This window comes from Sceloporus occidentalis, unplaced genomic scaffold (genome assembly GCF_023333645.1).
Source record: "Sceloporus occidentalis isolate IW3139 unplaced genomic scaffold, rSceOcc1.0.p SCAF_7, whole genome shotgun sequence".
Classification (NCBI taxonomy): Eukaryota; Metazoa; Chordata; class Lepidosauria; order Squamata; family Phrynosomatidae; genus Sceloporus; species Sceloporus occidentalis.
In genome coordinates this window covers 41,431,055-41,456,539 of record NW_028316987.1, presented here as the reverse complement: position 1 = coordinate 41,456,539, position 25,485 = coordinate 41,431,055, and the positions used below count along the sequence as shown (strand labels likewise).

Below are 25,485 nucleotides of genomic sequence, written 5' to 3'. Positions count from 1 at the left end.
AACTTATTCCAATTTTTAATGTGCAAGCCTCCTGCTAAGCAAGTAGGGCTAATAATTTTTGATCATCTGGCAAAGAGAGGATAAATGACAACATATTCTCTCGGGGAATTGCTAATAGCCTGCCATACAGGCTTTACCACTCAGATTGCCAAGGCTGATGAAGTGCAGAAATGTCTACTTAGCATGTCCCAGTGGTGGCCGTTTTAATCTGGCGATGTAGGATGTAATTGTTTACCCCCTTTGCACTATGATGCTTCAACTATAATAGAATTTGGTGCTGGATCAGTAAACAGGAAAGTTACTCAAATTTTCTTGCTCTTTGTACAGGCTTTCTAACCCCCAAGGGCTGATGGGCTTTGATCATAATTGCTTGACTAGTTCAGCAGAGTTAACAGAAGAGCAAGCATGTTTTCTGTGTCTGTTCTCTAAAACCCAGATCCAAAGCTGAAGTCTCTTGAGCCTTACATCCAATCCCAAAGATTTTGCCATATGAACGACTAGCTCACCATAAATTGCAAATCTTATTTGTGGAACTGTAGTAGTATTGCCTCTTTCATTTGCTGGTGATGATGTCAGAGAAGGAAACTGGGGGATGCCAAAATACTAACTGTCTTCAGTAGAGTGGCCTTATCTACATGTCTATTGAGTCTTATTTGTTCTATTTCTGAGACTTGAACAGCAGATGTTGCAAAATAGGTATGGTGGAAAGCACTAATGATACATTCTGAGGTGTTGAACATTATGGGGTGATGAACTATTGCTGGTACAGTAGATAATAAAGATATAGAAGAGACTGCAATGTCTAGATTGAGAGAAGTAATGGTAGCATTCTCTTCTGCTTTGGTCAGACCTCACCTGGAATATTGTGTCAATTTCTGGGCACCACAGTTCAAAAAGGATATCGACAAGCTGGAGTGTGTCCAGAAGAGGCCAACCAAAATGGTGAAAGATCTGGAAACCATGCCTTTGAGGAGTGACTTAGCGAACTGGGTATGTTTAGCCAGGAGAAGAGAAGGTTAAGAGATTATATGATCTCTGTTTAAATATCTGAAGGGATGTCATATTAAAGATGGAGTGACTTTTGTTTTTTGCAACTCCAGAGAGTAAGACCCAGAGCAATTGATTCAAACTGCAGGAAAAGAGATTCCACTTCAACATTGGTAAGACCTTCCTGACAGTAATTGCAGTTCAACTGGAATAGATTTGGAATATGCTGCCTTGGAGTGTGGTATAGCCTCCTTGTTTAGAGGTTTTTAAACAGAGGCTGGATGACCATCTATTGGGCTGCTTTGACTGTGTATGCCTGCATGGCAGGGGGTTGGACATGATGTCTACTCTGATCTCTTTCAACTCTATGATTTTATGATATCATTGAAACCACAGGCGTAATGGGTACAAGAATCAGAAAGTTGAATTTGAATTATAACTACTGAAGGAGATGTAGAGTTTCGATACCATTGCAACAGTCCTGCTCACATTGCAATTCTGTGTATTGCTATATCATTTTAGAAATGGACATCCTGGTGACCAAAGGTAATTCATGTACCAATGTCTCTCAGATGACTAATACTTTCAACAATAGTCAGAATGGTGGTAATGGTCCCTAGGCAAAAAAGGCAGATACAGTGGGCTCTCCCATTAAGCGGGGATCCATTTCGGAACCCCCCATTTCCCGTAAGGGGGAAAATGTGTATGCTTGAGCCCCATTGAAAACAATGGGGTGCGTGCATGCAGCAGGGCGTGTTGTGCATGCCATTATTTTTCCCATGGTGCAGCTTCAGCATAAGCCGAAACCCGTGTATGGCATGCTCACGCATGATGTGTGTGCAATGTATTATTTATTATTATTAATTTTTTTATATAGCACTGTACGTTTTACGCAGTACTTTACAAAATCATAAAACAAGACAGTTGAAAGTTGGCTCCCTTGAAGGCAGCTCATAATGGTTCAACAACACTGGTTGTTGAAAAACAAATCAAGGTTGAGGCAGTGTATAAAGGTCAGGTTCTAGCTTCATCCTGCTAGAAAGGCAGCATTACATTCAATAAATAAATAAAATAAAATGGTTTACCATCTTTCAGGACTGTTCACATAAGCGAAGCTGACAACATTCTACTAGCTTTCACTGAAACAAACCAAACACTGGCAACAGTCACATAGAGGCCATACAAAGAAATATGCATTGTGGACTGAAGAAAAGAAGGATTATTAACTAGTAGAAACAACAAAGCACTACAGAAAGGTATACTGAGGAAACATGAGAACTATCATAGTAATATTAACTCTACAGCAGATGAAAAGGAACTCAGCAGAAATCTGTTTTGTTGTGCAGGAGCATGTAAACTGAGGAGTAGGTGGAGTTTCCTATCACAAATACTCAGGTTGAGAATTTTCCATCTGAAGCTTTACACAGATGCAGGACCCATTTGTGTGAAATACAGAAACCATGAAGAAACAGAGAAATAAGAAGTCAGGTAAGAATTACATTTTGAAATTTGAAATTTAATTAGACACATGCTCTCCATAAAACAGTAAAATTGCTGAACAATGGCCTAAAATAATATGCCACCGAAAAACTATAAGCTTATCCACATGATAATAATCTGTTATTGTTTTATGCCTTGTTATTTAATTAATGGATCATCAAATCTTTTAAATGTGTGCACTTGTGAAGAGAGGAAGAAGTGTGTGTGTGTGTGTGTGTGTGTGTGTGTGTGTGTGTAATGTTTTCAATACTGATTGCATCTCCAAAATTGTTATCTTGAACACAAATCTATGACAGGATTCACATAAAAATTTTACTACCAGGAGAAGATGTAACACAAAAGAGTTCTTCCTGACTTAGTGGGAAGAGATAACACACGTTTGGATATCTTTTATGCCAAAACAGAGAAGGTATTTTTTGTTGTGTGCTTTGAGTAGATTTTACAGTAACTTTGTTGCCCAGGAAAGGTTTACGATTAGAACAAATATTTCAGGACCGGCAACATCACCTTGCTCACTGAAATTCCTAACCATTCTAATATCAATATTCCTGCACCGTTTCTAAAAATACATTGTGCATTAAGATTTATAACTATACACAGGAAATAATGGATCACCCAAACCTCCAACCACAGTTCATCAAACCTTTTCTAATATAGAATGTAAAAATACAATGATATAATCCAGACATAGAGCAGAAACACTGAAATATATGAAACTTAAACAACTTCAAATTGTTTTGCAGCAGCAAAAACAAACAAACAAACAAACAAACAAACAAAAAAGGATTCTGGGAGCACCTTAAAAACCAATGAAAATATTATGGCTAATATGTGGGTTAAAATGGAATGTCACAAAACATCCTATCCCAACAATGGTTGTCTTGTGGGAAAACAAATGCAATGTCTACAGACAGAACATGTGACATACTACACATATTACATGAATGAAGGTTCTCACATATTCATTCCTCCAATTCTACATTACCAAAATTAATTGTTTAAGAGAATACCTTCCAAACCTCTCTTATGTCATTCACAGTAGTCATGTCTCCTCATTCACTTTATTTTTATGTCCACTTTATGCTAATTATTTCAGCTGTTTTCAAATATTTTAACTGATTGTACAATGAGGATACATCAAAGTAGCATCACAGTGTATCCACAATGCACATTAATTTTACTACTGTGTGAATAATTTTACAACTGTGTGCCTGAAATGGAGGCAAAACTCTCTGCAAATAGCAATAACATCTCTATACCCCTTATCAGTGCATTTAAGCACTCCCTACATGGTTAACAATGTGTAAGCTAATTGCCCCCAACAAGCTGGGTACTCATTTTAGCGACCTCGGAAGAATGACAGTCTGAGTCAAACCTGAGCCCCTGGCTGGTATTGAACTCACAACCTTGTAGTTTATGAGTGAGATGCTGCAAAACAGGCATTTAACCACTGTGCCACCAGGGCTCTTATATAAGTGTATCCAGAGGTGTTGAATTTAGATTGTATTATTATATATGCATATATGTTCCTTCATACATGTATAACTTAAAATGTCTGAAATGGTTTCTGCATTTAACTTTTGAGTATCATCTGAGAAATCTACTTTTTCTACGATCAAACAACAGTTTATTACAATATAACACTTTGTTGCAACTTGTGCTAAGCATTAATAACAGCTTGGATAAGCATTAATAACAGCAATATTGCAATAGATACGAAACCTGTTAGCTAACATAGTTCTGACTGAGATGGTAATCAAAATGCCACATACTTTTAATTTGCCAGCTACTGTCACTCTTAAAAAGCATGTTTTCCTATTGATCATAATAAATCTACCATTTGTTTTTGAAATTTTAAAGCTGATAATCTAACTCATTTTTTTTTTCTTTTGGGGGAATTTAGTTTTTCACTGGATCCAAGGTTCCCCCCCCCCCCCCCTTTGTGAATGGAAGCAGTTTCAAGAGCTGACAGCTGAAGAGGGCTGAAGAGCAGGGTATAATTACGATAATAAATAATAAAGAGTCCTTATATGATCACAACTGTTTTCTTTGAATAGAAGCTTCTTCTGTTCATGGAGCTGAAAGTTAGGATCCAAGACTACATTTATAGCTATATTCATGCATAAGTTTCTTCTATAAATTTCTTTTGTATTATATATTCTTCTATACTATATCCCTGTATAAAGATCTTCACATATCTAAGCAACAAAAATACATACCTTACTATGAGGATCGGCAAACATCCTCGTGAAGATTTCACACAATCTTTTTAATTCGACCCGACTGTCAAAATGATGCAATATTAATTAGTAAACTGCAAGATATTATGAACTTCAGAAAATAATAAATGAAATATTTTACATTCAGTAAGATATGCTGTAAATTTACCTTTTAAATAAAAATTTCAGCCTTTCAATGAGATGTTAGATTCCAGTATTACTAGAATTTTCATCTAGAACTATAATAGAGTACCAGAACAACATAACAAATTACAGAAACATCCAGGTCAGTAACTAAAAATAAACTGAAGGTAAGTGCTCACAAATGACTAAAAGCATCAAAATTCTACATTGTACCTTACCTGAAATCTCAGTTCACTTCAAAGAGCAGCCTGAAAATCTGGAGAAGTGAGAAGCCACTCCTTCTTGAATGACAGGAGGCAAGACCCAAATGGACAACTCTTTTTTCCCCAAGGGAAAGTCCTTCTTGCAGTGCCAGTATTACAAAGCTTAACTTGAGGAATTAACTCATGGTATCAAAGCAGAATAGCTTGAAGAAAATAACTGACAACTGGGTGGTGGTGGTGGTGGTGTCCACCAAGAGCTCATCTTTAAACAAACCAGAAATCCTATACAGTTGATCCTTTGTATCTGCAGGGGTTCTGTTCTGGACCCCCTTCAGTGGATGACAGAATCTGTGGGATCTCAAATTACATTATACACAATTGCAGCATTATGTGTGCGAGACAGAGTTTTGTGGTCATGTGCATGAATTTATTGACATAAATACAGTTGGCTCTACGTTTTCATGGGGGATCCGTTTCGGACCCCCCCCCCCCAAACGGAGACTCACCTATATTCAAGCCTCATAGGCTTGAGGTGCGTGCCCATGTACATGTGCAGAGGCACGCCTCATTAAAAATAATGGAGGTTGCCCCTCCGTGAATAATCAAGACTGCGAACCTCAAGTCTGTGAGAAAGGAAGGGCGACTGTAGACTCCTTTGGTTTGAGCAAGTCGAGCAATACTGACAATGATCCACAGTAGAGTGGCTAGACTTCTGTGAAAACAACTAAAGTCGCAAGAATGCACCGTAGCTGCAAGAAATCATAAGAATCCACTGCAGCTAAGTGGTTTTATTCTGAAGCAATCTTGTCAACTATTTCCTGAGGTACATCAGGTCTGGAATTTCCCAGACCTCCAAGTCCTTTTGGCATAGTGAAGAGAATGAAGTATATACGAGACAATGAGAACTTCTTGAATGTGTGTGTGTGTGTGGAGGGGGGGGGGGCCTTCAGGCTGCCTGTTGACTTATGGCAACTCCAATAATTTCATAGGGTTTTCTTAAGCAAGGAATAATCAGAAGTGGTTTTGCCAGTTCCTTTTTCTAGAATATAGCCTACAGTACCTGGCATTTGTTGGTGTTCTCCCACCCAAGTGTTAACCAGGGCCAACCCTGTTTAGCTTCCAAGATCACATGGGATTTGGTGTCTTTAGGATATTTAGGCCAACTACCAACTATATCTGCAGAAAACCTACAGCCTCTACCACAAAAGGTAAAGTTGCATCTGAAAAAGCTTAGCCACTCCCTTTAAACATAAGGAGTGAGGTTTTTCTTCATGAGAATATAGTTATAAATTTTTGTACCTAATACAGAGTCTCCTGTCATTCCTGGAATAGCGACTTTCCACTTTTCCAGACATTCATCCTGCTTCTGAGAGGAAAGAAGTTATTGGGGGGTAGATATCTTCTAGGAAAGACATCACATTTCTGATGCTGAGAATACAACATTCATCAATTTGCACCTTTCCCCCTCTATTCCCTTTTGGGAGCCATACTACAGTATGAAAGCAGTATAACTAACAAAGATTAGCTTTGAAACTGAACTTGTGGTCTCATGTACCCTTCTATCATAGTTGGATGAATTCCCTGTTGGACAATTACTGATGGTTATGCTAACTATTGTACTTTTTCTGATTTTGTATGAAGAGGTATCCAGCAGTTCCTTATGCAAATAGCTTGCTCAGTAGAGCAATGGCTGCCTTCCAGTAGAGCTAGGCACAGCTCCTCCTACTATGCCTAATGAAATGGCCAATGACTAGCTGCAAGGTGCACTCGGAAAACTCTCACTTAGCTAGCAGCCCCAGATGATGGAAAATTACACTCTGCTAGCTTTATACAGAATTTTGGCCTCTGTGCAATGGATAATACTGGGTCAAGTACTTTTTTATTCTCAGAAGACTGGGAAATAATAGAGCTTATTAATTAAGCTTATGACTATGTTTGTGCTCTTCTTGTGAAGAAAAAGTAAATGTAATTATGATCAAACTTAGTTGTCATACTCTGGACACATCATGAGAAGGTGTGACTCACTAGAAAAGACAATAATGCTAGGGAAGGTGGAGGGACGCAGAAAGACAGGAAGAGTGTGTGCCAAATGGATAAACTCTATTAGGGAGATCACAGACAGGAATCTACAGGACCTAAAGAGAGCAGTGGAGGACAGTGATGCACAGCATCACCATGAGTCTGGGTTTACTCAAAGGATGTTACCAACAAAAGCAACCACTAATTCATTTTGTTGTGACCAAAAATGTTATCAACCATTTCCCTGAGCAACATAATTTTAATGCAAATTTTGTGAGGTAATTCTCTCAGTGGTTTTAAGAACTGTTTGGTGTTTCTACATCACAGGTAGGGCAACCTGTGGCCCTCCAGATGTTGCTGTATTTTTAAAATTTATATTCTGCCTTTCCCAGCACTTTGAAATGTACCAGGAATCAAGCCAGTCAGCAATGAGGTTTTTACAAAAAGGGAGTTATATATGTATGTCCTTTCACCAGCCCCAGTCAGCAGTCTAACTATAACAATTTGGACCTGCTTAAGTTTCTGAGAACATTCCAAGGCAGACCTGTGTAGAGTGTGTTACATTAATCTACAAAGGATGTAGTCAAAGCATGTATCACTGTTATCAGGTCAAACATTGTTAGGAAAAGGCAAGCTGGTGCACTGCTTTTAACTGTGCAAATGCACCTTCGGCCACCAACAAAACCTGAGTCTGGAAGTACCCTCAAGCTGTGCAATTGAGACTTCGGGAAACAGGCTAAATCCCTATTCCCTTATCTGCCTTTAGAGTGACCAGAAGCACTGCTGTCTTGAATGGATTAAGTTTCAATTTGTTCACCTTCATTAAGTGCAATACTAACTAAATATGGATTTAGCACTAAAACAGCTTCCTTTGAATTAAAAGGAAAGGAGAGACACCTGACTGATGACATTTGCCATAATAGTGACACCTGACCCTAACATTCAGGGGCACCTTTCTCAGTGGTTTCGTATACAAGTTAAACAGCATGGAGGATGAAAGTGACCCCTGAGGAACACCACGGGTCCATAACCAGGGTGTAGAACAGAAATTCTGCAGCACCCCCTTCTCAATTCATTCCTGCAAAAGGGACCAGAACCACTGAAAAGCAATGTTCCAAGTCCCATCCCAGGCATGTAGCCCAAAATGATTCCATGGTCACCACAGCTTGTTTGTATGCAGGTTAGAACCTACTTTGCTTTAGTGAGGCATTCACCACCCCCTTTACCCACTTTGGCAGTCTTACCTCCCCTCCACCTCCACCAGAAGCTATTATGAGTAGGAAGCACACAGGTCCAACACATATATGGTGGTTCTCACCTCTCTAAGGAGACTGTCTACAGCCCAACAAAATGAAACATATCCAGTTACATAAGCAAGCAGGGAACAGTCACATTGGGCATGATCTAGCCCAGACTAAGTATCTAAGATTCCACTAATTCCACCAAATAAAGTGGAACAGAATGATTATATGCTTAATTACCCATATTTGAACTAATGGATGAAAAACTTAATTTTGGCTAGACTGTATCTTTTCATTACAGACCCTACTGTAAAAGTTACAGCCGACGAGCACACACACAGAAAATAAACATTTGCAAGAATGACGTTTTTCTGAAATGCAAAATATGCCCCCCCCCCCCCCCCCAATTCTCTTACCTTAAAGTTCTCTGATTTTTTAATAAATTCTGTAGCCCCAGAAGGCCTTCTTTTCTTTCTGACCAGTTGGAGCTTGCACAACGATTGAGAACCTCAGCCACATCTTCTGTCTGCCGCATATAGGTGGGTATGGTACCATTCCGAGAACTATATGATCTTTCTGAGCAGGCACTAGATGCATCACTGTTAGCATCATCATCGGAATACATTCCATATGATTCATATCTCTTTCGCACTGGTTTTTTCTAAGGTACAAACAATAGTAGACGAGGAAAGATCACAAAACAAGTTATCTTACAGGAGAATTATAGGCCTATAGAGACATTCACTCTCTCCAGTCTTGCCACTACTTCCACAGTTGGAGCACAGGTCAGATTCCTGTATTTCTTTTCATTATTTTCATATGTAGAAGGTAACACCTCAACCAAGACCCTTGGGTATACAAATCGGGGATCTTCTCTAATTATGCTTAGAATTGCTATAGTAGTTACTAAACCTGCTAACAGGTATTTTCTATGCGCGCGCATATATATATATATATATATATATATATATATATGGTAGGGAAAGGAAAAGTTATGTGACTTGTAATTTTGCATCAAATAACAACCACAATTCCAAGTCGCGGTTATATTTACATTATTCAGTTTTTGTTTCATTGCTCTTACTGTTACTTTAGTATAAAGCAAGTTTTTTTCCAGCAAAAACACTAAGCTATCCCTTGTGCTGATGATTAAGTCCTACTGTAGTTTGTTTTTTTAATGCACATAATACTTGGAATTGTGAAGGTGTAATGCAGCACAAAACAAAATGTCATTCACAGGCACACACACACACATCATTTAGAATATTTTAACAACTAAAATATTTGTATACAACATGCCACTGTTTCACTAAATAGGTATTACTGTTTATATTTAAGAACACTTGACAGGGAAATAAGGATAATGATACCTTAGTCCGCATGTCTCCTAATAGCTGAGAGCAATGAATTATAGAGAAAAATAGAAGATTAATAATATTGTTAGAAAATGTATAGCAGATGTTATTATACTGCTTCCAGTTACAAGAGAGGAATGGTACTTACAGGTGACTATCTTTAAGTAAATAGAAGCTGTACCCCAGGAAATCATGCAGTCCTCCAGATGTTGTTGGACTGCAATTTTGTGTATTCATTACCACTGGCTAAGTAGGCTAGGGCTGCTAGGACATGAAGCCTAACATCATCTAATGTGAAACATGATCCCCTACTGTAGCTTTAAATGCTCCCTTTAAATATTTATTTTAAGCAGCACCAGGAAAAAGCAAACTAATATGGACAACACAGAGTTTTAGAATACTATAGTTTTCCAAGACAAAGTCAAGTACTGGTAAGTGTCCAAATAAAAATTCTTAATAAAAGCCTGTGTTTGTTAATAAAATAAGTGAATTCTTCTCTATATTTTAGCTTTCCCATTTTTATTATAAGATTATGACATGTCAAAAAAGGACAGTTTTCACTACCTAGACAAAGTCAAATAATATAATACTGAATTCTTAGGATGTCATATTTTTCCATCTCACTCCACTGAAAACTTCAGGCATAGATTTAGCTTGGGTGATATTTTGTACTTATAAATGAAGTACTGATGGCTGAAGAAAGGTGAGCAAGGACACATAGTTGAGAATTCTCTGAAGCATTTTACCAAGGGTGTAATAACTACAACGGATCACCTAGTTTTAGGCTAGAAGGATGCTGAGTTACAAGCTGCTAAGTTCAAGTCCATTTCTTAAGGCTGATAAACTTCATCAGAGGAGGAAGATGTATTCATAACTTATGCCAAAGTAGTTGAAAATTATTTTTGCTGTTTTCCTAAAGTACAACTTTACTTCATTGTTCAGTATAGACAATTGTCTGGGACTATGGTTATCTAGGATGTGCTCATTGTGGAAAAAAAACAGTTGGGGGTGGGGAGGAAGTATTCATTTGTGGAACAATTCTGGAACAGTTTTGCCTTAGGGCTGCCATAAGTCAGAAATGACTTGAAGGCACATAACAACAACAATGTGTTATTCAACCAATGTTTTTTGTCAGTTGTTAGTCATTTTCTTTTAAGACTCAGATATACACTCCCGGGGTACTCCTGGATTCAGCTGTGAATAGGGATATAAAAATGTCAGTAATGGCCATGACAGAAGACAGTGTTTCCACAGCTGAGGCTATTGTGTCAACTGTAGCCATTTCTAGAAAGATATGATCTGACGATGATGGCAAATGTAGCCGGGGGGGAGGGGGGATTTTGTAATATGCTGCTCATAGGACTGACTTTAAAAAGTGGACCAGAGTCAACGGACATGATTTCTCTGTTATGACAGCTGCACTGATAGCCATCACTTAAGCATGTCACAGGAAGACATGAGTTAAGGTCTTTTGCATGGCTACTCTCTCCTGAATAGCCTGAGAAGGCAAGGTTTCCTTCTACCCTGTTCTTCTAGCATCACAAAAAGCCAGTCCTGCTATATTGAAGCTGGTCTATTGTTACAGGGTGCATGGATGCTGGTTCTAACTTTTTATGTTTACAACTGTGTTTTTAATTGATTGGCTTTTATAAAGTATTATCAAGATTTTAATTTTGACTCTGTACTGTATTTTAGTATTGTTAACCACATTAAGTGCTGTTTTTTCAGTGTATAAATAAAATTAACAAACAAGAACAATTTATTCCTGTGACAACATCTTCATAATCATCTAGTAAGGGCATAGGCCAATCCTGACTTCTAAACTGGCTGAAGAAACAAAACAGTAGAAATTGTGGGCAAATGCAGTTACATGTACCTTAAAAGGTTACAGTTAGGAATGAAGATTAACATCTAAATCAAAAGTCTCATGAAAAATGTGCCTTAAAAGAAGGAGGAGGAGAAGGAGAAGCTGAAAGATGTAATATGCTCAAGAAGAGAGCTCTCCTTTTCATAGCACAATCAGCCACTGAACTGGGCAATAGCAAAGTACATACTTTTAGTAATACTACTACAGTTGTCCCTCCATATTCGCTAGGGTTAGGGGAACAAGACCCCGTGAATATGGAAAAACCGCAAATAACAAAAACACCATGTTTTTACCTGAAGGATACCTCTCTAGGAATCTCTAGGTCCTTCAGTGCAACTCTGTGGTCAATGTCCCACATACACTGACCATAAAATGGCACTGGAGTAGCTACAAATGGTCTTTCAGTGCAACTTTTAGTTAAAGTTGACCACAGAGTTGCACTGGGGGACCTAGACAGTCCTAGAGAGAACATATTAATGAAATGTGTGAATAATCAAATCTGCAAATATCAAAGCTGCAAATATGGAGGGATGACTGTACTACTATTACTTGTCATCCATATAAGAGGAATAAAGTGCGATTCGAGTTACTCACCAAAGCATCTGCCACTGCTTCTTCCACATCTGAGCCCGTATTCAAGACCCGCATGGCACTAACTGATGAAGACAATCGACTTGACTGACTTATTCCAAAACCTGTACCTAATAAGAAAACAAGAGAAAATTAATCAGAACTGCCCTGGAAAATGCTGTTTTGGAAGTTTATGACTTCTAGTATTTCAAATCAGCCAAATACCTCAAAATTATAGATTCCATCCCATTTGTTCTTAATCTACCCAAAGGGATAACCAGTTCATTAAGCAAGGGAAATGCAGTGCAAGCCTTATCTTGACAGCCATACCAGACTCTTGCCACTAAAAGTTCACAATCTCTCATTAATCCCATGGACCAAGATAGTCTAAGACAAATTCTGGCCACAATTCAGATAATTCTGTATGTACATACAATTAAAACTTCATGTGCTGCTAGAGTCCTCTTTTAAGACAGCTAAAGCAGCTCCTGCTGCTAAAGAAATAAGCAAAAGAGTTCAATTTTAAAAGAGGCCTGCCTCTTTAGTTGGCAAACAGGGACAGTAAAAAGACAAAAAGAAAAGCTCAGGATGTCACATACAGTTCTTATCAGCATATTCAACTTATTTTATTAGATTGTGGCTTTAATGAAGTTAGCCTAATTGCAAAGGCAATTATTTAATTTCACATCATGTGACCAAAAAACCTACACACATATCGTGATAATATAAATATCCAAGGAATGAAACAACAGTAAATTGTTGTTGTTTTTTTCATCTACTGAGATCTGTTAATCACATTGGTAAATTTTTTATACTATAAAACAAACTAAACTACACTCAATATAGCCTACATAGCACTACATCATAAAGCAACATGCATGAAATGAAGCTTTAAAAATACAAGGTAATGTAAATAAAAGAAAAACCAACAAAATTTATTTTAAATGACATAATACAAGTTGCTTAGGGTGGTGGAGGAAGAAAAGCTGTGCAATTTTTTTAAAAAAAATATTCAAATCAATGAATACAAATTAATGCAGAAAACTTTCAAAAACAGATTGCGTGGAAAACCAAATAAGGTTAAAAAAAAATCCAGGATGATGGCACAGATGATAGCAAAGTGTACTCATCCTTCACCTGTGGCCCCATAAACATCTGGAGAGTAGAGGGCACCAGTGGATCTGGAGTGATGCCTGGAAGCTGCAATAACAGGATCATTTGAACCCTCTCTATTACTACAACAGCAAAGTATAGGACAACTGCACAGAGTATGGAGCATGTTCTTGAATCTAGGCAAAGCCAAGTAAGCACTAGCTGACAATACTGATTCATACTCAAGAACAAGGAAGGAGGAATTCAAATGAACACTTCGGTGGGAGGCAGGTAAAATACTACATGATTATTGGATCCTTCCCCCATAGCAACTGGTAATACTGCCCTTCTGCTACAGTAAAAATTCAATGTTTACATTTAGAGTAGCAATAAAAATGTTGCACATGGCAGCACCAGCATATAATTTTATGACTACAAGCTAGTGGTAGGCAATATACATGACTTACCAGGTGTTACAAATTGTCTGATCATTATATGAATTGAACAATTATAAAACTGAGAATGATTTTCTTTCTTTTGGGTTGATCATGAGATTTATGAGATTTAACATTTTTTTCCTAATAAAAAAGTATTGTGACAATAAAACTACACCTAAAGCAATCTCTCCTTATGGAGCACAAAAAATAGAAAATGGACAAATAAAAGCAAAAATCCAAACCAACATATACTTTAGTAAGGAAGATAAACGCTTGAAGTGTTCAACCCTGAAATGTCATCCAATATAAATATTAATTCTCCTTACAACATGATTAATTTCAAGGATATTTAAAAAGAAATTCCTTAATGCAAGTGATTCTGAAAATAGTATTCTGTCCTCTTCTTGGCAAACACTATAGAAGCTAATGATACATGACATCTAAGGAATTACTTTGGAAATTTCATTTACACAGGGAAATGTTGAAGCTATAATGCCATTAAAATTAAGGTATTAATTCAATTTTTTGAAGATCAGATATTATTGACTTGCTATTTAACTTGATTCCACACATAAATCATGTAGTGCATGCAAAAAAAAATAGCTATCATATTTTAAACACAGCTTAGTAAGAGGAGTGTAGCAAAAGCATGAGGTCCTTTTTTGGTTAAACTTTGTTGCAGTTAAGGTTAATGTTGACATAAATATTATGCATATTATATGGTATTTGCTCATTAAAAATGAACTAAGTAGCAGCAGCTCTTCAGCCACACATTTTGACCAACTGGGAAAAAGCTTAAAGTATAAAACAGTAAGCAGACCTACAGATGTCATTTTTACAGCTTTTCACCAGCACTTGGAGATAAAGCAGTGGCACTGCAGTCATGAATTTCTTAGAAAAGGTGCTGTTAAAAAGGTAAGCAATTTATAATTTTTTAAAAAAGAAAAGCAGTTTATAAAAATAAACTGTGAAACAAAAAAGCATATAAAAATAATATTGGCAATTTGAAACGTTATTGGACAAAGGGCTTTAAATTCAATTTGTCAGATTCGAGTGTTTTTAGTTACCAGTAAGAATATCTATTTGGTTTTTTAAATATTACAGAATACGTTTTTGTGGTCACATATCAAATGTCACGTGAAGAAACTGGAATATTAGGTTCATGAAAAAGTCTCTAGAAACATTAAGATTATGTGAGAAAGGACTTTCTAAAGATGAAATACATAAATTTCCAATGTATATTTAATGATCTTCCCTTACATACATTTAAATAAAGTTGTAAATCTGTTTAAAATTGTGTAACTCCTATTGAGTGCGTTTACTGATTATTTCCAAAACATATTATAGCTGATGTACCACAATAATGGGATGGAAATTACCAAATGTAACTGGCATTTTATATATAATCAATTGACTATGAATCTTGGTTTTTTCCTAAGGTACCAAAACCTGCAGTCCTTTGAAACTGCATTGCCACCACTACACTATGTAATGATTAAATGTATTGTGATCTTTCTAGTAAATACAGTCAGCTCTTTCTGCAGTTGGAGCATCCGAGGATGCCCCTACCCTGTTCTCCGCAAAGGTGGTCATGCAAGTGGCTGCGCCAGTGCGGTTGCGTGTGCACTACGCCACTACTGAGAACAGGACTTGAGGTCCTGCATTTTTTGTCATCTGCAGGGGGTCCAGAACGGAACCCCTGCAGATACGAAGGGTCAATTGTAATTATTTGTATGATCTAGCATGGAAAGACAAAACAGCTGATGAATATATGCAACATAGAAACAATGGAAAAATACTAAGTCTAAAATCATTAAAGTTAGAATGACTTGTTCCAAGGGACAATCCAGAGGTGAATTCCTATTATTCAAGTTACTATACAAGTCCTATACAGGTGTTCAAAAATAAGTTGAATGAAATCACGAGAAGCAGGAGAGCACTAGCTTTGTTCTTTTTGTTTCTTTTCTGTCATCCTCCTAGCATGTGGAAATCAATGAATTTGAAGAGGAGTGTCTAGAACTTGGATTTTGCTGGATGGAGAGCCCCTGAAACAGAGGAGGTTCAGAAAGTCATTCACTTGATGGGTTTTTGTGTAACTGAAATTTTGACAGACAGTGCAGCCTAGCATTCTCTCCTTCTCCTTTCTTTATTCATCAGGCTTTAAAACACCTGTATAGGGCTATAGTGTTTCTCAAACAGATACAGGCTTTCAGGAACCTCCATATTGTTCTTTTCACATCCATTTTCAAAACCAGTTTGGAACTAGATGGAAGACCGCTGATGAAGTGAAATAGCATGTGTACACTACAGACAATTTCTTGTTTGGTAGAACTTCATGGAGGTGCTATAGGAGAGACTGTTGACTCGTGTACAATAAACTTGGGTTGCTGCAGATTTTTTCTCTGGATTGTGCCATAACTCTACAATTACATAGGTCATTCTTAGGCTCCTTGAATGAATCAAGTCATCAGCTGAAGCAAATAGGATGTGTTTTTCACAGACAAGGAACATTTATTTATTAAATGCTTTATAGTTAGCTTATGGTAGCAGATAATCAAGGGCAGAAAGCCATGCAGAACAAGCTCTCTGTGTACTTACCAAGGGGTGCAAAAGAGCGGACAGGGCTTGTATCCCTGCTACTTTCACGGCTTGCTTCCCGACTGCATCCCTGACTCACACTAGGTCGAGGAATACGACTACCTCGTGCTAGTATGATTCAGGGTACAGACCAACAGCAGCAGAGAAAGGGAGAAGACACAGAAAGAGTTGACATTTTAATGCAATCTCATTTTGTTAAACCTTTCACAATAAGTATGTTTATATTAAAGTATTCAGTCTTGAGATATACACATTCCTCCTTACCACAGAGGACTTAGACACTCCAAGAGAAGTTTTATCATATGAATGAATATTAAAAACTAATATACTTTCAGGGAAAACAGGAAGCTTACATGTGGATGCTTGAAATTGTATCAGCAAATGAAGTATTTTCATTTCTCCCCTAAAGTGCTGCTTCACATAGCCTGGTTTTCATGCAATAAAACAGCCTAGTTCACTATCCAGTACACTAATAAATCTTATGATCTGGCATAGCTACTGACTTTTAGATATACGTTGAGCAAACACTGACTTTCATCCTGTAAGAACTATGGCAATGTATGATGTAACAGATTAATACTATGTAGGAAGCCTTACCAACTGACAATCTGGAAGGACTAGCCTCTCTGCTGCATCCTTGGCTGCGAGGAATCTTGCTCCGCTTTTGTGCAGTTGCAGGGCTGACTAGCACTCTCTGAACCCCGGTGTTCAAAGTAGAGAGGGTAGTTGTAGTCAAAACTCTCCCAGGAGAACCAGAACGACTGCCAGCTGGGGGCAAACAAGCAGAATGCTATGCATTAAAATGTGTAAGTTAAAAAATTAGAAACTGAAGATAAATGAGACAGCTATGTCAAACGAAACGATCTGAGAAGCTCTTTGGAAGAATTTGAAGATAATCTGGAAAATATTCTGGTATAGAATCTGAAAAGGGGACATTGTGTTAAGACACATTTGCCAGTATATCAATTCATGCCTTGGAATGCTCTTAATGTTTTTTGCCTACTTAACCACATACTTCAGTATTATTAATTATTTGGTTCATAAATTGAAAAGTACTTATAATAGCTTGGTAAAGGTTTTCCCTTGACACAAATGTCTAGTCACAATCAACCGTAGGGGGCAGTGCTCATTTCTGTTACTAAGCTGAAGAGCCAGCATTATCCGAAGATGACTCTGGTGGCCATGTGGCCAGCATAACTGCATGGAATGCTGCTACCTTCCCACCAAAGTGGTACCTATTTATCTACAGTGATCCCTTGCCTCGCAGGGATCCGTTCCAGACCCTGCCACATAAGGCAAATTCCGCCTATGCTTGAGTCCTATTAAGGGCTCATGCATGCGGCAGCATGGCAGCGCAAGTGCTGCGCTCGCAAGCAGAATTCATTAAATGGTGCAGGCTTCCAGCATAAATTGGAAGCCATGTAAAAGGCTCCCACGTATGACACAGGCGCATTTGCATGCTTTTGAACTGTTGGGTTGGCAGAAGCCGGGACTAGTGATGGAATCTCACCCCATCATGTGGCACTTGGGCCTCGAACTGCCAACTTTTCCGACATTACAATCATCAGAACTGGTGTCTTAATCACTAAGCCACCGCATCCCTCATGTTAATAATAGCTACTACTACTATTAGCTACTAATATTAAATTGGTGGGGTACATCAATGCATTTTTGCAAAGTAAAACTATTTACAGGACTCTGGATATTCCTGAAATATAACTGGAAATAAGCCAACTAATTTGCAAAATGTTTGTGACATTTACTAGGCTGGAGTGATATGTGGGATGTGGATAGTGTGTTTCCTGATAACCTCTTTTCCAGAGGTGACCACCCTTGTTACTGTGCTATTCAAGAAACCAGTCTTGAACTTGGAAAACTGGTAGACACCCTGATGAAATCTATGAAGATGTTTGGCAATGAAGTATATACATTGAGGGACATGGTCACACTAGGAGTAGTTCTTTAAAGTTGCACACCAATGTATCCAATGAATTCAGCATTACATTTTCCTTAACAATATGTTTTGTTGATTAGGACATTATAAAGCTTCATGTGCATCTGCTATGAGAAAATATAGATAACCCACTTTAACATTTACAATGCCTTGATTACTATGGCCTTCTTCAGTTCCTTTACTCAACACTTCATAAAATCATATTTCACTAGTGAAAATTTGAAGTATACTGAATGTTCAAAACATATTCCAATAAATATTTGTTTTTATGAGAGTTTATCTATAGCATTACTGAGTAGCCAATAAAAATTACAATAAAAATGATTTATTTTACACATAGCATATTAGTTAAGACTCTTCATGCAAAACCCAGTGTATTTTTGGAGCTAATACAAGATGGCCTAACATGACAAAGCCTACCCCGCAATCCACATGGAAGAAATGGAAAATATCCACACATTTAAACCATTTCTGAAGAATAAAAAATAAACAAAATAGGAACAAGATGGCAGATGATGGGGCAAGACAATGCTCCATGCAAATGCTATGTGGCATTGTTTGCCTTTGGATATAATATATGACTAGAAGAGCAATTCCCAAACTGTTCACCTTGTCCTACTTGTGTGCAGCGAGAAGCTACACAATATCCACTAAGGAGACAGCATTTCCGTTCTTGCCTTGGCTCCTTTCAATCAACATTCATTGGGAGCAGACAGTCTGCTGCTGCAATGTACTGGGCATGAATCACTCACTTCTGACTTACCAGAATGTCAGAAGATGATTTTCACTGCTTCTATGCACCAGTCATTATTTGGTTTTTTGTTTTGTTTTGTTTTGCTTTTTGCTCAGGAGAACAATGCTGGGGCCATGCTTAGAACAAAGGCATACAGAGGCAGGTAGGAGTAGAGATCTTTTGAAGCCAATGTCTCAATTCACCATTCACACTTTAAAAGGAAGTCATTTTGGATTCAAGTGTGCCTCCAATTTTACATTAAAAATCTAAAGTATACTCAAGTATCAGACATTTGGGAAATGCTGTTAGCAGAATGTGCTTGTCAAGATAGGAGTCTATTCAGCAAAAAATAGAAGCAAATTAAAACCAATAAGCATGTACCACACTTGCTTTATATAAAAATCAATTTTTGTCTCTATGTGTTATTTCTATTACTTTAAGAATGCAACTGTATCTCAGTTATGCAGGATTATGTTCAACTGATGTAATGTTACTTATTAACGAGTAAATAGAAAGGAACATAATTGCACTGATAATCCATCAAGTGGTCAAAACTGATTTTCTCCTCCAAAAAGCAGATGAACAATCCCAAATAAGGTGCCACACTTTCTATGGGCACATATTTTTGAACTTATCTTTGTAAAAAGGAATCCTACTCATTTTAGATTAACTTTCAAGGCCTTCATAATCCTAAGGCTAAGTAACTTGTGTTTTAAGTTTAAATTTTTTTTAAATGGAAGCTCAGATTTTAGAAAAACAGTCTATATTTCATGTCAAATTTTATGGCGCAAATAATGTCCCAGATTTTATACGTCATGCCTGAAATTCCTAGGTAACCCCTAAGTTACATCTGATATGACAATGGGTCATTCCACTGGCAGACTGTCTCAACTCACAGAAGGCATTACAGCCCAGTTTGGCAGTTTTATCCTCTTTCCCTGCTTATCTAATTTGGGGGTTTCCTTCCATGTCGCACGCTGAGAAGGCTGGAAGTCATGCTTTGGGATGGAGGAACAGGGAAGTCTACTTTTGCCAGCTCAGCTGCATGCCTATCAATTTTATTAAACTCATTGGCTATTTAACTGAACATGCAAGCACAAAACATGTGTGACTGTCACACATCACAATCTACAATTTAAAAAATGGAACAATAATAAGTGAAACAGCCTTCAAAGTTAAAAGCAACGGTAGTTGCAGGGTGCTCTACATGAAAACTTTGGAACCATTTCAAAAACTTGCAGGATCTCAAAATCTGTACTTTGTTTCTTCTTGAGGCTGTTTACAGTTCATCTCAATTCACAGCCTAATGCTTTTAGATTTTTTATATTCTTTCCTCACAAAAACCTTCAATATCTCCTCACTATACCTGTGCATATATGAATATATGCTATAATATCATTTCTGCTGAATAGAAGGATCCTGTTATGATATATGGTCAAACAACAATGCACACACAAAATCTAAAAAGCCTTACCACCAGACTGTGGATTAGCAGACTGTGATCCTGAACAAGTGTAAAGGCAGGAATAGGGTAAGGATTTTAAAATCCATGAAGAGGGAGGGAGCAGAGCAGATTAACAATGGATGACAAATGGAAATAAAGCTTTAGTCAGTTCACATAAAAGAGAAGGGAATTGACACAAGAGGGTCAGCGCTAAAAAGCAGTGCATTTTAGTAGCCTTCTCCAAGTCATCAGGCCCAGATGCTCATATATACAGCACATAGAACAGAAGCTGCACATAATTACAGTTCTTCAATTCTCAAATAAAGAACTGCATAGTAATGAACAACTGGTACATTTGGTCAAGATCTTTTGAAAGAAAAATGTAAGTGCAAGATTTAATAGCTGAGAACAGATAAAGGTTTTTAAATCTAAATAATAACAAAGGAAAAGGGAAGCAGTGAAAGTTGGGAACAGAGGGGAAAAGGACATTTGTATTTGTCATGCAAGCAAATTTGATGACATAACTAAAGACAACCACGCAGCCGAAGCACACCTTGTAACATCTACATGACTTTGGCCCTTCTTTATATTTGGTTCACTGTGTGTTTGAAACATCAGATAAAGAACACACCACCACACTTCTCCAGGGATGATTTTCATGTACGCTTTTCATGAAAATAGCTGAAGAAAACCATATAGATAATTCAACACCCTGACTACTGCTGAAATTCAGACTAATTCAAAGTTGTTCTTGTTTTTAATTGCTGTTAATAAATAGGGGTACACCCCTATCTCACAGTGAATGGAAATTGAGAAATTAAGAGGGAAAAAGACAGTGGTTTTCAAATATTTCTTCCCATCATGCCTTGCCTAGTGAATAATATTTGTCCTGTGGGAATGTTCAGGAAACAACAGTGGTTGAAATAAAGCACTGGCTAGGCCTTTTGGAAATGTTGCCCCACACAAACTGAGGATATTCCCCAACCTTTCACAGTTCTTGAAGCTTTCGTATTTGTAAGCCCCAAGACCTGATGTTTGGAGTATTTCAGAAACAGTTACAGGGTTTCAGAGACAATTCTAGAAATGAATAGGCATTTTATACAGTGCCTCTGGACCAGGGAAAGGTAAGATTTGTTTTAAAAAATTACATTTTCCCCAAGCCCGTTACCAAGAAAAAATATTCACAGCAATACAATACAACATTGAAAAATCAGTATTCTAATACTATTCTTCCTCTAAGAACATAAATTGATGCTGTGCTTGGGTATAATCTACCAAATATTCAAAAGCATGTTCTCTATTCAGTTCAGTAAGGCTAAAATGTTTCTGGTGAATACCCTCCTTTCAGGACACTTGGAACACATAACTAGTATTTGTTGTTGTAATGTTATGTGCCTTCAACATATGGCAACTCTATCATAGGATTTTGTTGGCAAGATTCGTTCAGCGATTTGCCACTGCCTTCCTCTAAGGTTGAGAGAGTGTAACTTGCTCAAAGACACCCAATGACTTTAGTAGACTAAAGTAGCCATGTAAATATGTAGGAACAGTAACAGTAAATACTGTGATATTTTAAATACTTCGTTATATCAGCTTTTTTAAATAGTCCATTTTTTTAGCTACATGATGAAAATGAGAAGGCAAATTACTCAATGACTGTTTTTACTGAAAAGAAGTACATGTAGAACTGTTCAGGTACCTTGATAGATAACTCTATCAAGAAATGTTAAAATTTGTAAGAATCCAAACTGGACATACTGTATTATTTTTGCAAGAATCTAGAATTAAGAAAAAAGATACTAAGCGACTGAGAAATTTCAGTTAGGCCAAGATTTTATTTTAGCTTCATCTTCCAAAAAGAAAGTAGTAGTAATGTATATTAACTCTAAATTTGAATAAAAAGAAATACTTAATGACCCTCATAGCAATTACATAGTTGTTGAATTAAAAATTCAAAATCAAGTAATGATTTGTGTTGGTGTTTATGGTCCATTGGAAAAGAAAGGACAATTTTTGATTAAAGAACTAAAAGTATTTGATAAGATTCTAAAGATTTATACAGAAAGCATGTTCTGTTAAACAGAAGAAGATAAGATAATATTGCAATGTAAACATTTAGGGGCAATGGATTGTAGAAGTATTAGAAAGTGCTATTAATCATAGTTGAGACTCAGAATTTGAAGAAATAGGGAAGCTAAAATGGAATTTTTGTAAGCATTAATTACTTGATGGTGAAGGGGGCAAGATTTGTTATTGCATTTATGTTATCAAGTATATGCTTTCAAAGTAAATTTGCTTTTATATTATGAAAATAATAAAAATATATGTGAAAAAAGAAATGTTAAAAATTGTTTTGCTTTACAGTCTTTACATTTCCCAAACCTTAATACTTCTATCCAATAATTAACGAAACTATACTCTTATTATATACAGGTATGTATACTTATCTTTTCAGTTCAATTCACAAATCTTATCAAGTGGGCTACTCTCTAAAAGTTCATATGACAACCAAACAGGTAAATCTCACAACAAGAATATTTCAAAGCTAATATGATATGCTCTATCAATATAATTTATTTTATCTTATTTTTTCACTAACTACTTCAGATTGAGAATAGACACTATACAAATCTGCAACATTTTGCATTATAGTGGTATTTTATACATTATACAGTGGTTGCCCCCTGAATGTACACCGGGGAATAGAAATGTTACATTTCTGGGAATGTTGAAACCATGAGAAAAATGTCCCTCTCCTCAGGCTTTCTCCCCCCAGAAAGAAAATTAGAAAAGTTGGAAAAAGTTTAAATTATATGCGCTAATTATTGTGACAACAATCTAAACTTCTTTTAATTCTCTTAGCATAAGAGAACATAAAATGCTTCGTTCATAATTTATTATATAAAAATGACTATTTTGAATATATTAAAATATAAAAGCCTTAGTTATGTGAATATATCCTAAAGACAGAGCTGTAAACTGCTGTGTAAGCACATAACTTAGGCCCCATATAGGCAGGCCAAAATAAAGCTGCTTCCTGGAGCTTGGCTTTGGTGTGGCTTCCGGACTCATCATTTAAACAGCATACCTCCAAAGTGACCCGAAGCAGCTTAGTTATTATAATGTATAAGGAAAAAATGTCAACAGAAACCATAGCTTTTGCAATAAATAAGATCACATATTATTTGGACAGAAAAGAGTCTCATCTAGTCACGATCCTAAGGACTAGGCTAGCAACATATTTTGATAATATTTATTTAATATCTGATCTTTCTGGCAATGAGTGATCCAAGGTGGATGTAAGATTTACTCAACTCTTAAAAAACAATGAAACACTTCATTATATTATCATCATAAATAATGAAGGCTTCCTGTATTCTTCTTTCATGAGAATAATGACAGCACCTGCAGGAAAAGATCTTGGATCTGTATGTTACATGTGACTTCAGTACACATAGGAATTATTGTTTTCCAGTTGTGCAGATTGACTTACAAATCTTCATATTACACAGTTCCTGGAATTTTAAGTAAGTAAAATGTTGTCATACTTCATTTGGGGCTTTATCACACAATGCTCTTCTCCCACTAAAACAGTGCTATTTCTAAAAACATTATGCAATTGCTATGCTCTCTTTCCTATCATACTTTAGGGAAACTTTCCAGGATTGCAACCTTTAGTCACATGAAAAGCTTATCACACACAGCATTTAGGACTGCCCATTCAGTACTACCCAATTCCTCCTCCAAGACATTATCCTCATCCCCTTTCCTAGTTTGTCACACACATGTACATATACACAGATGCCCCTCCACAGAAAAATAAATGAAAACTGTCTTAAATCTGGAAAAGCCTTTTCTTCTTGTGGGTGTGGGTATCTTCCTGATCAGGATAGATCAGACTTCTAGCTTCACACTTAACAATCACTGGCAGATGAAAGCCAGCAGCTACTGATCTGTCTGTCTGATCTATACTGATGTGGCTTTCATCTGTCAGTGATTAGTTAAGTCTGAAACTAGAACAGCAAAAAGAGAGGTTAAGGTTTAATGAAATAAATGCATTTTTAAACTTTTAAGACTCTTTTCCACTTATATTTCCAGGAGGGCAGATAGTCATTTGCCAATTTTTTTTCTCCCCAGTTACTTTGCCAATAGAAATGAAATCAAACTGAATTTCCCACCCCTTTGCACCTGATCACAGGGCATGTAAGCCACTTGCAAAGCAGACCCTCTGATCATCCAAAAGCAACATTAATGTGGAATTGGATTATGGCACTGAAAAACATAGTGGAACAGTAGCAGTAAAAGAGGTCGCTAATGGATTTTTTCCCCTGTTAATAAAAAGAAACACTTTCAAAATATCTTCCAGAGGAGAATACAGAAGAGTAACTGTGTCATGTGCTAAATCCCATCTGAAGACCTATTATCCTGGTATAATGGTAATTTATCTGCCTTGTCTGCTAAAGCCCTTAAAATTCCCCTTACATTTGCTAAAGTTTCCAATTGTCCATCATAAAAAAGTGCCCTGTGTCTCCTTGCCCATCCATTTCTGTTTCTTTTTCGCCTCAGGTCTTCACATCTCTCTCAAAACTAACAAACAAACAAACAAACAAAACCAGCCAGATTCAGCTGCTAGATTAGCATATACTGGCTGTTTGCCACAGTCATATTTTAAGTATATACTGTCATGAAAAGCCAGTACAAGCTCCAGCCACTCTATCTTACGTATACACTTAAAATATGGTTGTGGCAAACATATCTGCAAATCTAGTAGCTGCATCTGGCTGTTGTTCCTTGTGAGAGATGTGAAGCCCTAAGATGAAAATGAAAGAATTTCCTATGGGCATGGAAGCTCTGATATAGGCAGTAAGAGCAAGCAAATAATTTCAAATAATTTTATTAAAATGCCTACAGTTTGACCAATAATAAAGGATTCAGCCACAGCATTCACTTTTGAGATTATTTTGCAACCTGGAAAGCTTAGAAGATTATTAAAGAGAGAGAGAGTGTGTGTGTGTTTGTGTGTGTGTATGTGTGTGAAGATTATTCTATGATTCAAGAAAGACATTCTCATTCTTGTCTCTGTGTTTTAAAAAACTGGCTTTTTGAAGGGCATAGTCACATA

At 36.9% G+C, this 25,485-nt stretch overlaps 1 protein-coding gene across 33 annotated transcripts in view; it reads right to left on the bottom strand.

The window, feature by feature from the left end:
* The window catches only part of CLASP2 (cytoplasmic linker associated protein 2), a 163,006-nt gene that overhangs the window by 33,074 nt on the left and 104,447 nt on the right, over positions 1 to 25,485 (bottom strand). For 13 of the 33 annotated variants that reach the window (XM_089532686.1, XM_089532692.1, XM_089532690.1 and 10 more), the window contains 7 exons: positions 16,830 to 17,000; positions 16,233 to 16,340; positions 13,243 to 13,305; positions 12,130 to 12,236; positions 9,684 to 9,707; positions 8,730 to 8,974; positions 4,707 to 4,770 (listed from right to left, as the gene is read on the bottom strand). In XM_089532686.1, coding sequence (XP_089388812.1) covers positions 4,707 to 4,770; positions 8,730 to 8,974; positions 9,684 to 9,707; positions 12,130 to 12,236; positions 13,243 to 13,305; positions 16,233 to 16,340; positions 16,830 to 17,000 — 782 coding nt within the window. The remainder of the gene's footprint in view (positions 1 to 4,706; positions 4,771 to 8,729; positions 8,975 to 9,683; positions 9,708 to 12,129; positions 12,237 to 13,242; positions 13,306 to 16,232; positions 16,341 to 16,829; positions 17,001 to 25,485) is intronic. The other 20 variants (XM_089532694.1, XM_089532701.1, XM_089532698.1 and 17 more) reach the window with 4 other exon arrangements.